At 46.6% G+C, this 16783-nt stretch overlaps 1 protein-coding gene across 1 annotated transcript in view; it reads left to right on the top strand.

Moving 5' to 3' along the window:
* LOC142959481 (ephrin type-A receptor 4) overlaps window positions 1–16783 on the top strand; it is a 53962-nt gene that overhangs the window by 12182 nt on the left and 24997 nt on the right. Inside the window, exon 4 of the mRNA XM_076100763.1 lies at window positions 10479–10634. Within this exon, the coding sequence (XP_075956878.1) occupies window positions 10479–10634 (156 nt within the window). The remainder of the gene's footprint in view (window positions 1–10478; window positions 10635–16783) is intronic.

The following is a 16783-nucleotide window of genomic DNA, read 5'->3' on the forward strand; positions in this document are numbered from 1 at the left end:
AGAGTTGCTGAGTGGGAGGAGGTACTGCAGTCCTGTTCATTACCTGCATGACAGAGTTTGGAGCACTTCCAGGGCTCGATTGGCTATCAAACTCTACCATATGAATCATCACCACAGAGGATGAACAACTGCATTAGAAAAGAGTTGCTTCGATGATTAGGGGTTGAAGGGACAATGCTGCGTACATGAAAACGTGAGGACATAATGTCCACTACGATCCCCCAAGGTGAGAAACATCCAATCACGTGAGCTTACGATTCTGATATGTTTACAGCTAACGCTGAGCTGAAGCAACATTTGTTTTGCTTTGTAGAAACCTTAAAAATATATGCAGGTGTTTAAGTTCGTTCACTTTGGAATTTCGGGATCAGTTTTGAATGAATCCTGCAACGGCGATGCTCTGTTTAGTACTATTTTTGCAATTTGGAACCACTGTCCTGGCTTCTTCTCTATTGCAACAATGGCTGGGGCTCATGGGAATTGTAGTATTTAGACCTATCCGCAATGCCCAACTAAAGACCACAACTTAAACCTTAAATCTCTCGATTATCAAGGTGTTTCCATGCTGAGGAACACGGAGTATGTTGTGTTTGAATTTCCACAGAGCTACAGTATGTTCCTCCAGGAAACAAAATAGTCCAGCACCTAACCCTCTGAAAAAAGCACAATTTAACGTTTTTACACTTCAGTTTTGGACGAGTAAAAACACTGGAGCTGCTGGTAGGCAGATATCTTATTACCTTTGGACGGATCCAGGCAAACTGATTCTCCTGTTTTTTTTCCAGTATTAATGCAAATTCTAAGCAACTCTTTACGCAGCCATACTTGGTTTAAACCCAGAGCCTTTGGGGTCGGGTGGCAGACTTCTTGCTGCGAATACACGTGCATGCACGCCGACATGCAAACTGCATGTGTATCAAGCACACCATGGGGCCGCCTGTGAGGTGTTACCTCTCTGTGGGGGAGCTGAAATGTAATTTGGGGATGTGGAGGTCCCGCAGCACCCGGGGATCCGATAGGCGGAGGTGTGTCCATGCTAGGGCACGTCTGTGGGATTAGAAACCTCTGATCTGCCCTGATCTGCAGCGAGCTGTCAAATACTGCTGGAAGGGAAGGAGAGGAAAAAAAATAAATAAAAAGAGACACTCTCCCTTGAAGGCTCGCACCGCTGAGGAGGAATGTGAGGGGAAGACGAAACAGGACGAAACAGAGAAAGACAGATAGGATGGAGATTGAGAGAAAGAGGAAGTGATTGAAATGAAAAGGAGGCGCGAAGAAATCTAAGCGTGATTGTGTGTGAACGGAGGGAGTGTGTGTGTGTGTGTGTGTGTGTGTGTGTGTGAAGGAGATGGATTGGCTCCTGTCTAGAGGCCCTGATAAACGGCTCGAGATGTGAAAGGTGAAGTGGGGGGTTATGGGTACAGGCGGTGATCGCTCTTTGAACAAGCCTAGTGTGGTCGTGTCGCGACCTCCGGCTGCTGCGGTTGATATTACTGTCAATATCGCTACCTGTGCGTTTTCACGGGAACTACTTTCTGCTGAAGAAATAGTCCCCCATACAGCACACGACCCATTACTCTGGATAATCTACAGAATTGAGGAAATTAAAATGTCAAAAAGGATCTATGTGATTTTGACCCTTTGTGCTCGGTGTGTAAAGATACAAGATTGGCAGAGAATAAAAGAAGTCATGACCACATTTTTGGCAGCTCAGCGAGGGAACATCGGGCGCTGCTCGAAGCACTGACAGGGCTGCCAAGCACAGAGCATCGCCCTGAGCGGTGAAAGAGACCAGAGAGATAAGGAGAGATTACAGAAAAAGGCAGGAAGAGAGCAGCAGACATGAGGCCAAGAAATGCAGAACAGAAAATCAACAGAAAGTAAACTTTGGCCCTCTTCGAGTGGTGTATCCACAACACTGACTTCAAAGCTCGCTGCCCATTTGAATCTCACCGCCCTTTTGTTTGCCTCTCCCCATCGTCGCCGTGCCCGTGCGTCTGTCCTCACATCAAAGCTAACGGCTAAAACGTTACACATTAGCAGAGTAACCCTGTCTAAGCAGCAGCCATTAACCCCAGGCTCCTGTTACACCCCACCCCACCCCCCATGCAAGGCCAGGTTCAACTAGGGCAACTTATGCACCCGACTGCAAAGTTTGTGGACACATATATGTTACTAACTCTGGAATGCACACACACATCACGCAAAGCCGTTCCGTGCGAACAGGAGCCGACACAGCTTCAAGTCGGAGGGGGGGGGGGGGGCAATGACCTCGATCAGCAATGACCTCGATCCTGTTTTGAGAGAGACAGAGGAGGGGAAAGTGGTCTGGAGAGAGTGAGGCCTGAGTGACACCAGGAGAGGTCAAAGGTGAAAGCAGTGACATCCACAGCGGAGACCGGCAGACTTGTCATTGGGCCGACATGAGCTGTTGAAGAGCTAGTGACCCAGGGAAGTTTTTATGTGCCCTGGCTGAGCACACGCACGCACACAAAGCACACACATATATAGCTGCATGTATTCCCACACACACACACAATGCAGAGGAGTGACGGTGTGCACAGTGTTCTCCGACACACACACGCACAATAGAAGGTGCTTTGAGGCCCCAGACAGGCTGTCGTCTGCGAGCTACAAATAGATTACCTAAGCAAACAACCTAAAAATACCTTTCTTCTCACCCACGAGTCGACCCTTTTCCGACCCCCTCCTGATAACCCGTCAAGCCGCCTCCGAGAAACTGGCAAGGCCGATGTTAATCTCGCCCCCGAGACCACAGACGACTAGGTAATTAAAGCTTTTTGCGTGTGTTTCTGTGCAGTTAAGTGTTGACACATTGACACACCGTACGATCACGTGCATGCGAGGTGTGTTTGAATGCGCTTTGCGTTTACTGCAGGGATGAAGCAGAGCATCCAAAACTCACTCTGACCAGCAGGCAGTCTCTGCAATTCAACTCATTGTCATTTGGAGTTGTTTGTACTCTGAAAATCCCCATCTGTCGGTGCTGGTTTACTCGTTTTGTTTCCATTATTCATCTGGGCTATGTGAAATGGAAGTCGAGGTTCGTTTTTCACTTTCAGGTTTATGTGATACGGCTTTGTGGCGATGACGTCATACCATCTGAGGGCACACACCTGTGGAAAGCAGAACGAGTCGGAACACAGAGGCCTTTCAGAGCCTGATAATAAACTGAAATTACCCGATTATAGTCATTATCATTCCACCTAAATGTACTTTAATCTCAAGATTCAATAGATGTCAATACACTGAGTCTGATCACCCAAACAGCTTAGTGTTATTAATGACAGTGAGGCAACATGAGAATAGAAAATCCTTCACTGATGCATAAAAATGTATTTATAAAAATAATGTTTGTTAGTAGTTAGTTAACGTTGTTAGCTCCGTCAACACTGTTGCTGTTTTCGGCACCGTTAGCTGCTAGCCGCTGGCTCAGCCGTCGCCATGTGGAGAACCTCGTGGAGAACCTCGTGGAGAACCTCGTGGAGTCAATATTACAGGCTCTGAGAATTAGATTTTTTATTTTTCATTTATAAAGGAAAAGTAAATGAATGAAAACAATAATTGGCAAGTCAAGTGACAGAGATTTCTTATTTTATTATTGTCCAGCCATATTGTACCGATGTCAGTCCTTGCAGCAATGCTTTTCCGTTCAATTTACTGAGTTACGACACTCAGAAAAGCTCAAAACATTCGATCACTTGTTGTGATGCAGCCTTAGTTTTTCTTAAGTTCACAACAACCAAATCCAACATGACATTGAATCTCTTATCACAAACTCGATATGATATTGATTCATGGCCCAGCTGTAGAGTGTGTACATCATATGCAATGCAGCCTGAATAACAGTGCAGTCATAACGTTAACTTGTGTTGCATTGTTGTGTATTTTCAGTGATTTGTTATGTATTTGTGCTACAGCGGGACACGTGGTTTGCACTTGTTTACAGAATTGGATATGAGGCCCCATTGAGACTGCTTCCCTATCGCTTCCTCTTCCTCCTCACCTATTCTTAGTGTGTTTGTGTTTTTTCCTCACACTCGTCCTCCCTTTTCCTGACCCATTCTCCTTGGTTCGGCTCTCCCATTTTTTAGCGGTGTGTGCGGAGTGTCCCCATGCGCAGCGACATTAGCATACTCCCCCGCCCCTCTGCCTCTTTTTTTTTTTCATAATTGAATTGAAATGCAGCTCTTTTCATCGTAAACAATGTCAGGAAAGCATGCTGGATACACTGCCCGCTCACGCTCGCGCGCTCGCACACACACACGCGGCCGCACACACATGTCCAACATGAGACTGGGGCCCCTGGAGACCTTGAGGAAATTGGACCAAGACAATACCTTGACTGAGTTTGTTTACCTCCCATCTTCCCCGCCGTCCTCATGTCCCTGTGCTCACACAAAGCCAGTTTTGTGTGTTTGTGTCTTTTTGTGTGTTTTTACATGGATGCGTGGTTTTGCAAAGTGCATCTGTGTAGTCCAGAGGGCCTTTGAAGGGCTTTGTGTGCATACCTGAGAGTCTGCAGGTGTGCAGGGGTGTGGAAGCCTCTGTTTGCGTATATATCTCTGTCTTGTTTGCCTTGAATTATTATTAGTCCATTGTTATTAGTTATATAGTCCATTACCCACCTGCTGTGCCGATCTTAGGGCACAAAAGGTCCTCGGTGGGTTGGCGCCATGCCCGGCTCTGGGTGGTGCCACCCTCGCAGATCTGGCAGCAGTGCAAAAGTGGAATCTGAGTGGTCTCCACATTTACCTCCACAAGTTAGGCAGTGTTTCACCAAACAAAGATGGATCTGTCTGCTGCCTCTATACCTCTGTCCATCTCTTTAGCTTGCTTTTACTGTCTCCTTCTCTTCCTTACATCCACCTTTCGTACCCTGGTCTCACTTTTTTTAAGGAGGGGTCTTGTCCGTTCTGGAGTGGCTGGGCGGAATACTTTAGATTTGTGCGATATATAACCATTGTACTAATATTCCTACTTAAGGCCAGGCTGAAAGGAATTAGGGAGGAAGTTTGAGGCCTACGTGTCCATAAGAACGTGGAGACCTTGGTCCTCAGGAAGTCTTCAGAACAATATTTCTGTTATGCAATCCAAATATACCCAACAATGTAGCCACAGTGCATTCTCAGCAAATATAACATTCGTTCGTTCGGCTTCAGAAAAAGAGGTTTTGCACACCGTCACGACATGCGTGGCAAGAAATCCGTTGTGAACATAGAAAATGCTGTAAATTAGCACATTTCTGGAAGCACTCTGGTGTCGAGGAACACTTTAAAATGTTTTTCAGGGTGTAGTTTTTGCAGTCATTTTCACTTTTACAACGTCTTTTGCTCATAATCAAGCTTCTTTGGCTGTTGCTCTTATGTGTCAGGTGCAGACATTTTAATTAGGGCGGTGTCGTGGGTGGCTCTGGTGTGATGGATCGGCGCTGCTGAAAATACAGTTATAAATCATCCAGGCATTTGACAGACAAACTGCTGGCAACCCTTGCACCCCCCTGGCACCGGCCATCGTTAGCAAAGCCGCGGTGATTGTCAGCGAGGTTGGCTTGTGCGTCATTAACATCGTTAGCCTCTCTGGCTTTTGTTCTTGGCCTTCATTAACACCAGTGAGGATGTCAAGCCAGATGTCACTACCCCCCTTTTTTATTTTTTGCATTTTAAAAGGACGATACCACTTTCGTGGGACCTCCCCCGCCCTCCAGGTCAAGGTCAAGATGTGTGACGAGTGTTCGTCATCAATCATTGTGATCAGTTTCGGAGGCCGTGTGTCCCTCATCCATCATGCTGATGGGTTCCGCTGGCCGTGTGGCTGCGTGTCGCCGTCAGGGCCGGAGGTAATTAATAACCCCCGCTGACGGAATTAATGAGTTAACCTGCTCCGCTCTCCTGCTGTTCCAGTGACAGATGCTAACGGTCAGCAGCTAGTTATCCCTGCTAATATGCCAGTGGCTCAGGTGCTTTGATGTGGATGGTCTTTTTTTTTTATCTATATGCATGTCTGGGTGAGTATAGACAGTATATGCATCCAAGACTAAAAATCCAGCTCGGGACTGCAGCAAAGCACTCTTAGAATAGCAATCCTGTCCCACCTGAGCAACGCAGCGTGAAAAAGAGATCGAGGAGACACACAGGCAGAGGGGGTATGTCAGAGAGGCAGGTTTGAATAGAGATGGCTGTGGCTCCTCAAGGTGCAGGAGAAGGAGAGACCCTCCTTGCCCTCAGGTCCTGAAAGCCGATAGCTTCGTTTTCTGAAAGAGCGGCTTTGTGGAGGACGCCTCCGACTGCTCCTCTGAAGAGCACTCACTGTCTGTTATGACTAAAAAAGAGTGACCGGGTTTTCATCACCCAAAGAAGATAAAGCGCCGGCATGAAAGGAGGGAAAATAGCGTAGCTCGAACTTAATTCTTCCTTTTTTTTTATTATAAGAGGGGCGATTGTTCTGCCTGGGCAGGCCCAGTTATTGTGTGCCGTGTGCTGGGTGTTATATTCCTGGAGCTTTTTTCTTTTCTTTTTTTTAGAGGTGCTATTGTAGCGCAAGTTTGCTCTCATGCTTTCAGTCCCCAGTGTGTTGGATACTTTGTTGTGTAGGCTGCAGAGTAGCTCCCCTATCAGGCTTTGCATGCGGGTCGCTCAAGGTGGGCTGAAGTGGGAGTGTGTGTGTGTGTGTGTGTGTGTGGGTAGATGTGGTTTTTATTTTGGTGTTAGGGAGCATCCACGGGCCGCTCTAAAGCCTGGTGTGTAGGTTTGTTGCCACTCAGAGAAAAACTTAGCCGGGGTTTTTAGTTGGCTCACGTGTGGGCGGCTATCATTGTATCATTAGCTTTTGTGCGCTCCCATTGCACATGGCTGCGTCCACGATTTCGTCTTGAACAGAAGTTCCAAGTTTTCCCTCCCTCCCTCTCACGCGGTGCGTCCAATTCAGCCAGCCGAATCCCCGCCACACGGACAAAACTACTCATTTACTTCCACATCTCCTCTCCCTTCCACCCTCGTCGCCTTCTTTCCTACCAAACGTGCTTCAGCTTAGAGACAACAGGGATGGGGATGGGGTGGGGGGGCGACTGACAAAAGGGGAGGGAAAAAAGGACTAAAGCCAGAGAAGAGGATTGAATGAGTGAAAGAGCTGCTGGGGGAGAAAAGGAAGGGAAGAATGCGATGTCCCGGTCTATGAGGGATTCCATTTTTTTGCCTTTCCAGAATAGAACAGTAAGTCACCAGTCTCTTTGTCTGCCTTTGATCTCTCAGCTCAGGGATTTGGCACCTGACAAACCCCTCTCTGTCTGAAAGGAGGCCTGCCGAGAGAAAGCCGAGGAGAGCAGGAGAGAGACAGACAGAGAGAGATAGAGGGCGAGTGAGTGGGAGAACAAAAAAAAAAAAAGATACAGGAGAGTTGGAGAGCGGCGAGGCGGAAAAAAAAAGGAGACAGTATAAAAAAGATGGTTTGGAAAAATCGGGTTAGACATTTGAGAGCCGTATGCGAGGATATGATGAGGGCTTTCTTAGCTCACGTCCCATAAAAAACTAAATACATGTGTGTCTGTATTTGCGTCTGTGTGTGTGTGTGTGTGTGTGGGTTTGCTAGGGCTGGCCCCGGACAGAGATAAATCCAGTGAGTCTTAAGGGAGATTCCTCTCTGAAGCCACGGTCTCTCAGACCACCCACTACTGTGGTCTCTTCCCTCACACACACACACGCACTCCTAATAGGAAGCAAATTCTCCAGCCTGACTCTGATATCGACCTCTCTTTTCCCTCCACTCTTTCTTTCTGCGGGGCAGTCGCTGCTATAAACAAGGCCTCAAAATGTTGACATCACATTTTTAAACACAATTTCTGTTTAAAAAACCGCAGATGAAGATGCTAGAGAGAGTCAGGCAAAGGATTTTGGGACAGCCTGTGGGAGGAGGGGTCACTACGGGACAGCTTAATAAGGGAAAAACTCATCAACCGTGCACAGTTTGAGGTAGCCCGCTCTTAGACTGCGTCTCTTTAAAGAGGCTCAGGCCCAAAGGCTGTGAAGCATGGGACTCAATTAACTCTCCCTTCAGCTTTTAGCGAGGGCACATGGTCTCAGACAGCTGCTTGACCCCGCTCTCAACCCTGGTCAGCGCACATGTAGTAAAAACCCCGACAGCAACTTTGTGTTTTGTCACCTGAAGCGGTCACAACCTCTTAAACAATACCCACAAATCCCAGTGTCCTTCTGTCTCTAGTGATGAGAATGGGCGCGGAAAGATTGCTTTAGAGATAGAGAGATAACACAAAGTGCCTCCCGACTAATCTCCCTTTTTTTTTGTTGGCAACCGCGAAGAAAAGAAACGGAGGCTTCACACTCCCCTGCAGGCTACAATCAAAGAGACCCTTAGCTTAGCATTAGCAAGTGAAGCGGCAGGGATTTAGTCCTGATTGACTGAGTGGGAACGGGCCAAGAATGGCTCAGCAGGTAGCTGCTAGCCCGGCTCAGTTAACACCAGGCTACCCTAATCCAGCAGTTAGAGAAGGGCGGCTGCGAGGCAAAGAGCCTGACTTTATTGAGGGATTTCCCAGCATCTTTGGGGGGTTGTGGATTTCTCTGTTTCTGTTCGTATGTGTGCGTGCATGTCGGGTGGTTGGTGCAATGTGTGTTTTTGTTGGAGGACGGACATCCTCCTTGCTGCGGTGCGTGTGTTTAGGCATCGGTTTGATTTTTAGTGTGGCGAACACATGTGGGAGTTTGTTTATGCGACTGTTCTTTTGTATAAAGGATCCTCTGATGTATTTATGACTATGACATTGGAATCCATGCCTTTTAGATGCACTTTATAGATCTGGGTTGTGAATGAGTTTGTGAAGTTGGTGTGTGCGCAGGGGGGGGGGGGGGGGGCATTCGCTTTACCCCTGCAGACTATAAGTGTCTAATTATCTGATTTATATTGGGTATAAATTTACCCATCTGTCTCCAATGGGTCTTTACATCATAACGAGACAGACACACACACATACACAATGCCCACTCCACCAGAAACAAACTGCTAAGCACATGGCGGCCTCCATTGACTGAGAGGTTATTTGGTCCAATCGGTGTCGCGGCTGTCTGCGCCGCACCTCCTAGAGAATTGCTCTTTTGTCCTCCTCGCCTGGTTCAGCGCTCAGAGGGTGAAACACAAACCCCGCGAGGCTTCCCCGGCCATTATGGAAACCGATAGACGAAGGGAGAAACTCCTTGAAACACGAGCCCTCCAATCAAACTGTCACTCAAATGAATGGCGAGCACTGTCGCCAAAGGTAGGAAAAGTGTCACTTAGGTTACCATTTCAGACTGAGGTGTGTGTGTGTGTGTGTGTGTGTGTGTGGGTGTGTTTGTTTAAGGCAACAACAGCCCCGTGAGAGTGACAGAGCTCCAAGTGCGCCAAGTGTGGCATTTGTTTGTTAAACGGTCTGAAATGCCAACGGCTCTGGTTTCATTGCGGATCCAAGTCTTGCCAATTGAGCATAGCTTAAATTTGTGAGAAAGACAAGACGCAGTTATTTGATCTTCTCTTATTGTCAAAAGGAAATAGCGCCCTTTGGTCCTGTTCTGCTGTTTTAATAGAATGCAGGTCCGTGAGAAAGGAGAAAGGGGAGAGAGCACTGAAGATGGAAAATGAAGACAAAGGGAGGGAGGACTTGGGGAGAGTAGGAGCCTCTGGGCAACATGTTGTTTTTCTTGTTGCTAATTGGGTGAAAATGGGCAAGATCTGAAAGCTCTCTTCTCCTCAACTATTTGATGTCAAGTGAAATGCTTCGGCAACATACCAGAAACCCTAGACGGTTTCTGGGTGTAGCTTCCAAATTGATCACGGGAATTTTTTTATTGGAGATGGCAATATCGTTTTGCCAGTTCGTCAACTTGACTAAATGGTTCCTAGAAGTAGGGATGCCACTGGGCACTATGCCAAAATTCTGAAAATGCGATGGTACTTGTTTTTCTACAGTACAGGTAGTACTGTGCAGGTAGTGTAGGTGCTGGGGATCAGCGCTCGAGACTAATGGCGTCCTGGATGACAGAAAGTTTCCCTGGCAATGCTACATTGTGAACAAAAAAATCCATGTTGAAATCAGTAGGAGGAGAGCTAGTTAACGTTAGCTGTTTAGTTGCCGGTGGGCAGCACAGTCCTGCTTGGCTAAATGAGTTGCATTGAGTTGCAATATGATGCGTTAAAGCTCTATTCAGTAAACGTGCAAATGGCAATAAAGAAGTGTATGTTGAAGTACATGGGATTCAAAGCTTTGTGTTGTTTTTTCACCGTGGTATAGAATTGGGTATCAAGAATTGTGAAATATCCCTTTTATTGGTATCGGCAACATTTCTGGTATTGTGTTATCGCTTCACTTCTAGAACCTTCCTCTCTAGACTAATAGAGCTGTAAATATTTACTGTATTGTATTTCACGTCACAATCTACAAACTAACCCTCCCTCTTGTTATCTTTCAGCCTGTAAGATTGGTTACTACCGCGCCCTGGCCACCGACGGCTCCTGCTCCAAGTGTCCGCTCCACAGCTACTCCGTCAGGGAGGGATCCACCTCCTGCGTCTGCGACAAGGCATACTTCCGCTCTGAAACGGACCCGGCGTCCATGCCCTGCACCCGTAAGTACACCTAAATTGTGACGCGTAAAGCCCCCCGTGATGCATATAGGAATACATATATTTGAGTAAGCCACGACGAGCTGTGAGATAAGATATTAGTCCAAGCATGCGACTGTAACTGTATAAGTAACACACACACACACAGAGAGGGATTGCTTTTGCCTTAACATGGTCATGGATTATCTCTCTCTCTCACACACGCAGCGACAGCCTTTCTGCACACACATAAAGCGGGCGGCTGCTGGTTTAATAGGCGTCTTTTGATTCCAGGTGGTACTTAGTGATCAGTCACGGTGACAGAGAACTAATGAGGGTATAAACCGCTGCATCCCAGATCCAGTCCTCTGCAGAGAGGCGGCAACACAACAGAGGAGGGAGAGAACGATGGAGAAAGACAAATAGAGATAAGATAGTTGGCGGGGAGGTGAAGAAAAAGACGGACAAACAAGGGCAGACGGAAAGCTGCGGATGTAGGTAGAGAATTAATAAGATGCAATAGAGGAAGAGGGTAAGGTGCCGAGGAGAAAGAGGAGGTGACTAAATACAGGAATGCATTAAGCTGAAGGAAGAGCTTTTTATCTCCCAGTGTTTGTCTGCACTTTGTTCCATCCCGATGAGCCAAATGCCAGCAATGACAAATATTGCTTTTAACAATCCTGCTGCTTGATGATACATCTTCCTTTTTTTAGACCTCCTTCCCTCTCTGAGTCACAGAACTGGGAGTTGACACTTGTAGAAATATACACAAAAAAAGGCACATAAAACACAAACCCCACACTCTATTTCCCAGGAAAATAACAGCGCACATACTTACATATGACAGACCTTTGTATACGAGTGAGTACGTGTCATAAAGCAACCGAAACATCTGTTAAGTTGCTTAGCTCAGAGTTGGCTCGCATATCGACCCCAATGATCTGTCAAGTTCCTGTGGATTCATCACCCGGTGTTACAGTTTAATGAATCCGACGAGCAGCCGGACCGCTCCGCCGGAACACTTGACCGTCCAGGAGGCAACAAAAATAACGAATCATTCCCCTGCTGCACGGTATCGATGCAACGACACAAACAAGGTTCCATCGTGGAAGATTTTCACAATCAGGAATTACACCAGATATTCTTGAACAAGATTTTAATCTGCAACATCCTTGATCGTCACACTTTGAGCTATTTTTGCACTGTTTTTTCCAAGTGTCACCAAACAGTAAAAGAGTTTACTTTGACCAACAAATTGTCACACTATTGTGCTGAACAAATAAAGTGATTTATTAACCAAAATGTAAGTCAAAATAAGCCAAACGCATGGATAGAGGAATCGGTAGGAGTGGACGCCTGAACATGTGCTGTATGGACATGGAAAAGAAACACGACACTGAGTTATGGAGTGAGAGGAGATCTGTTGCTGCTCAGGCTTTTATGCATCGGGGCCCAGGTGTGTCCCATTCCACTGATTCCACTCAATCAGGTCTGCAGGCCCGGAGAGAGAAATCACAGAAGAAAAGTTACATTTTTGAAAATCGTCAAATTGATGTAAACATGAATTTCACATGGATGTTATGTCCAGACTTATTCAAAAGCCCTTTTCTGCATCTCTGCTGCTGCAAATTATACCTTTTTTGTGTTGTTTTACACTTTATACATATAAAAATATATACATATGTATGTATGTATATATATTAACCAGGAGAAGGGCCTCACTGACTGTTTTACAGCAGCAGCATGTAGTATGTAAAAATGTAAATATGAAAACTTCACAAATTTTGACAATAAGTTGTCAGTCAATGACAATAAAAACATAAGCCTTACTACTATGTCCCTCGCCTCCCACCTCCCTCTACCGTTTAGTCACATCACTAATAAGTAGAGTTTTATTTTAGAGCGTAGTCTTAGAGCTCACCGTTATTGTCCTGTTAGTCAGTGTGGCATTCGAGTAGCTGCTGCAAGCAACAGCTGTCAGAGCTCATTACTCGGCTCCTTTCACCACGCCGTCTCTTCTGCGATCCCGACTCCACAGTTAGGAACTGAACATTAGCCTGACTCCCTCTGTGACCTTTCCCCCCCCGGCCTCGTCAGCCGGCCAACATTTGATCTTTGAACTCTCACCCCGTCTGTCGTCTGCTGTTTTCCTTCCTACTGCATTACTATTATTTTTTTTTGCTTCTCACCCACATGTTAGAGCTCTGTAATTACAGCTGTCACTCACACATGCCTCCTCATCCACATCTTGTTTTCACTCTCTTTCTCTCAAAACCCACTCAGGGGCACGAACAGAGCAGATGAAGGAAACAAAAAAAAATACTCCTTAAAGTCATTTCCCAGTTTCCCTCGCTGAAGGTCAGGCTGGGAAAGAGTCGGCATCTCTGGTAATTGGGTCTGTGTGTGTGTGTGTGTGTGGGGGTAATTGAAAACGCTTTTCCCCTCTCTTAGCCGGGAGTCTGGCGATGCAAGACGATGATTAAAACTGGATGTTGCGTAATTCGGTCACTGTGTGACTGCTTGTGTGCAGGCCCAGCTGCTCCCGCTGTATTCCATGTGACATGCGCCCGTCTCGCATCTTTGCGGCACTTGTTCTTTTGATCGGCGATCTTTACGTTGTGCTACGTTCGATCGAAAAACGCTAGTTTTCCAGATTAGAAACAAGGGGCACTTGCCTCCCACGCTTTGGATCAATCTGTCCGAGGAACCTGGCAGGATAAATGCCTTATGTTACTTTAAAAAAAACAGATTTTCTTTGTCGTATTTTTATGTTTCCCGTCTTGCTTTTCTGTTTCCTGGCTTGCCTCCATCGCTGTCCATTTTATCTATTTGTTGTTGCTTTTATACTTTTTTGTCCACAACCAAATGCCACATGGACAATCTTTGTCGAGATCCGTAGGCAACCGTACAAAAATGGTCAACTTTTAGCGTGCAGTTGACATCGTTTATAGGCAGATATTCATAGAACATACAGCATTAGCTTGGTTTTGATGTAGGGATCAGGTAGAACATATCCCCAACGGAACACAATTAGCAGCTCATTCAATCCATAATCATACAGCTTCGGCTAGTGTACAAAATATGATCAGAGCCAAACAGGCAATACACATGAATAAATGCGGGTGAATATAAATACACACACACACACACACACCACAGGGCCGTAATGAGGACCAGGGACAGACAGCCGTGGGAGCTGGAGGTTATAAGGAGGGGCTGTTCTCCGTTTGGGTTTTTTGTTGGCCCTTGATGGGTTTCTCAGATTTTGCCCAGTTTTCTTAGCAGCGGTTTGGTGGAGGAAGCAGGAGGGACGGAGCGAGGAATGAACGCAGGTCTGGGAGGACCCGAGAGGGGGGGGGGGGGCATTGAATGAATCCCAGCCGGACGGTAATAGCGGCCTCAATGTTCTGGCCAATTTAGCCTGCTCTGTACCTCGACCCCTGCACAACACTCGGCTAGCAATCACTGATAGAAAGAGACAGAAGGAGAGGGGGATAAAAGAAGAGAGGAGGAGCATGCGAAGAAGAGGAAAGGCGGGAGGATGGGAGGGGAGTAAAAATGAGAAAGACGGATTAAAGAAGGGGGAGATGGAAGCGAATGAGCGACAGCAAACAAAAGAAAGAAGGCCTCGGAGCAAATTGCGAGAATGGAAAAGGAGATGAGGGGGAAAACGAAATCGCAAACTTTCTTCTTGGAGAAACTTTCTAAGTCCCCCCCCCCCCCCCCCCCGGAGTGTGAACTTTAAGGCTACGTTGAGCCGACGTTGTACGAAGGTTGTGCGAGCCTTGCATTGCCATCTCCCCCCCCTTCCCGCCGCTCTCTCTCTCTCTCTCCCAGGATTAATTACCGGGTGTCAGTCACAGCTGATGGCTCTCCCACGCTCCCTTGCTCCTACCGGTGCATTCTGGGAGAGCGACAGGTACAGCCAAAGGTAGATTGTGTGTGTGTGTGTGTGGAATGCAGGGGGGAATACTGACATGTGGTGGAATGTGTTTAAGACTTTATACAGTCATAAAGTTATACAGCGCTGTTGCAACTCTTGCAACAAACAATAATCATCCTGAGGCGTGTGTGTATACTCCACACACTTGCCAATACACACATATCTTTATATATTTCTTGAGGACATAACTATCACATGAAAGGTTTACTTCAGTATTTAGAAATACTTGTATTTACTTGCCAAGAGTTAGATTAGAAGATCAATAAATGGCTGTATGCTGAGCCAGGAGACATGTAGCTTAGCATGAGGGCTGAAGGAAGAAGAGACAGCTTGACTAACTCCCTAATTAACAACATATATATATATACATAATTTTCCTCTGCTTTCAGTCTTTATGCTAAGCTAACCATCTGGCTCTAGATTCAAAGTTAGCTAACAGACTTTTATTGCTCTTGCTTTTATTCCCTAAACCTCTTTTATTAATGTCTGAAAAACAAATATCTTCAATTGGGAGGGCATTTAAAAAAAAATCTTTTTATCCCTGCGAGGAGAGAAACAGAAGAACAAGAGCGCACACATTCTCAGACATTGATTGGAAACATTCTTATTACCTTTGCCCTATCAAGTTTACGACGCCATAAGTCCAGATAACAGCTGAGTAATAGCTTCATGGTGCATCTCAGACGGCGCATTATCGAGTGTTGAAAAGGAGTACAGGTTAGCTCACCCTAGCATACTGACAAAGGCACTATTATGATGACGGTTGGGTGTAGGCACCTTCATGTAGAAACCCCATCTGTAACTTGTTCCCATTGTCTGAGACGCAAACGGAGGGAATGAGGTGAAGGAGCGACGGGAGGAAAGAAGCGGGTGCGGAGGAGGAAAAGTGGGGAGAAAGGGGCAGAGCATTTTTAATGGGAATTTATTAATAGGGTTTCAACGAAGGCTGCGGGTTGGTAAGGGGAAGTTAAGCGATGCTAATATTAGCACAGTGTACTCTGTGTCCTTTCACCTTCATGCTTGTGTCTGGTGCTTTTTTGTGACCCCTTTTGGGTCATTTTTCAGTTAAACAGACTCTCCTCCACACCCGCCACCATCCATTCTCTGTCCCTCCCATCAATCCATCCTGACCCGCTCCTTCCATACTAATCAGTGGCTTTCTGCTTTCCTGGATGAACAGACGGTGTTTGTCTTCTCCCTCTGTCCTTTTCCATCTTCTTTTCACGGCCTGCCAGCCCGACTGAGGCGTACGCGAGTCCAGCCCACACACACACACACACACACACACACACACACACACACACACACACACACACACACACACACACACAGCAGGAGGGTTTACGTGAAGAAGACACATGCAGCACGGGCAAAAATTGCACTTCCACGTCTCCATTAAATTGCGGCAACAAAAGCGCAATGTATTCCTCCACACGCACACACACGCACACACAGACACACACACACACACACGCACACACAGACACACACACACACACACACACTGTCCCCCTCGGCTGCTCTCTGCGTCCCAGTGAAATCACTCATTGCCACGCGGCCCCTTCCAAAAATAACACTGATAATTAATTTCCGTTGTGAAATGATTCGTCCGTGGACTGACTAGCTTTCATATTTCACCCGGCATCGATCCCCCCCAGCCCGCTCGTGTGCGCTTCATTAGTCGGAGAGAGAGAGAGAGAGAGAGAGAGAGAGAGAGAGAGAGAGAGAGAGAGAGAGAGAGAGAGAGAGAGAGAGAGAGAGAGAGTTAAGTCAATTACCGTCGCTTATGTTTGAAAGCAGCGCAAAAAAACACATTCATTACAATAGGGCCGACATGTAAAATTGAAACTGATGAGGACGGGGAGTTTGCGTCACGTGTGTCTGTGGAGCTGCTGCTCGCATTAAACCTACTGCGGTACATCAAAGCGGGAACTTAATAACAGGGTCCAAAGCAAACTTTGCCTAAAGTTATTGAGTGGGTGCCATAAAAGCCCCACTGTTAGCAGCGGGCTCGGGCGCGCTGCCACCTCCAGCTGATTCGACATATGAATGGGGAGAGAGAAAGCTGCCGGCCTATTGGATTTCAGTTAACGCGCTGAATTAACTTGAGGTGAAATTGGATCCTCCCTCGCTGTAATGGACAGGACATTAAGAAGGAATTGAAGAAGCCTCAGCTCTCAATAAAGGGGCAACGCAGTCAATTACACATTTTCATCTTCCCTATGTGTGG

This window comes from Anarhichas minor, unplaced genomic scaffold, assembly GCF_050575085.1.
Source record: "Anarhichas minor isolate MPS153535 unplaced genomic scaffold, ASM5057508v1 ptg000026l, whole genome shotgun sequence".
NCBI classification, from domain to species: domain Eukaryota; kingdom Metazoa; phylum Chordata; class Actinopteri; order Perciformes; family Anarhichadidae; genus Anarhichas; species Anarhichas minor.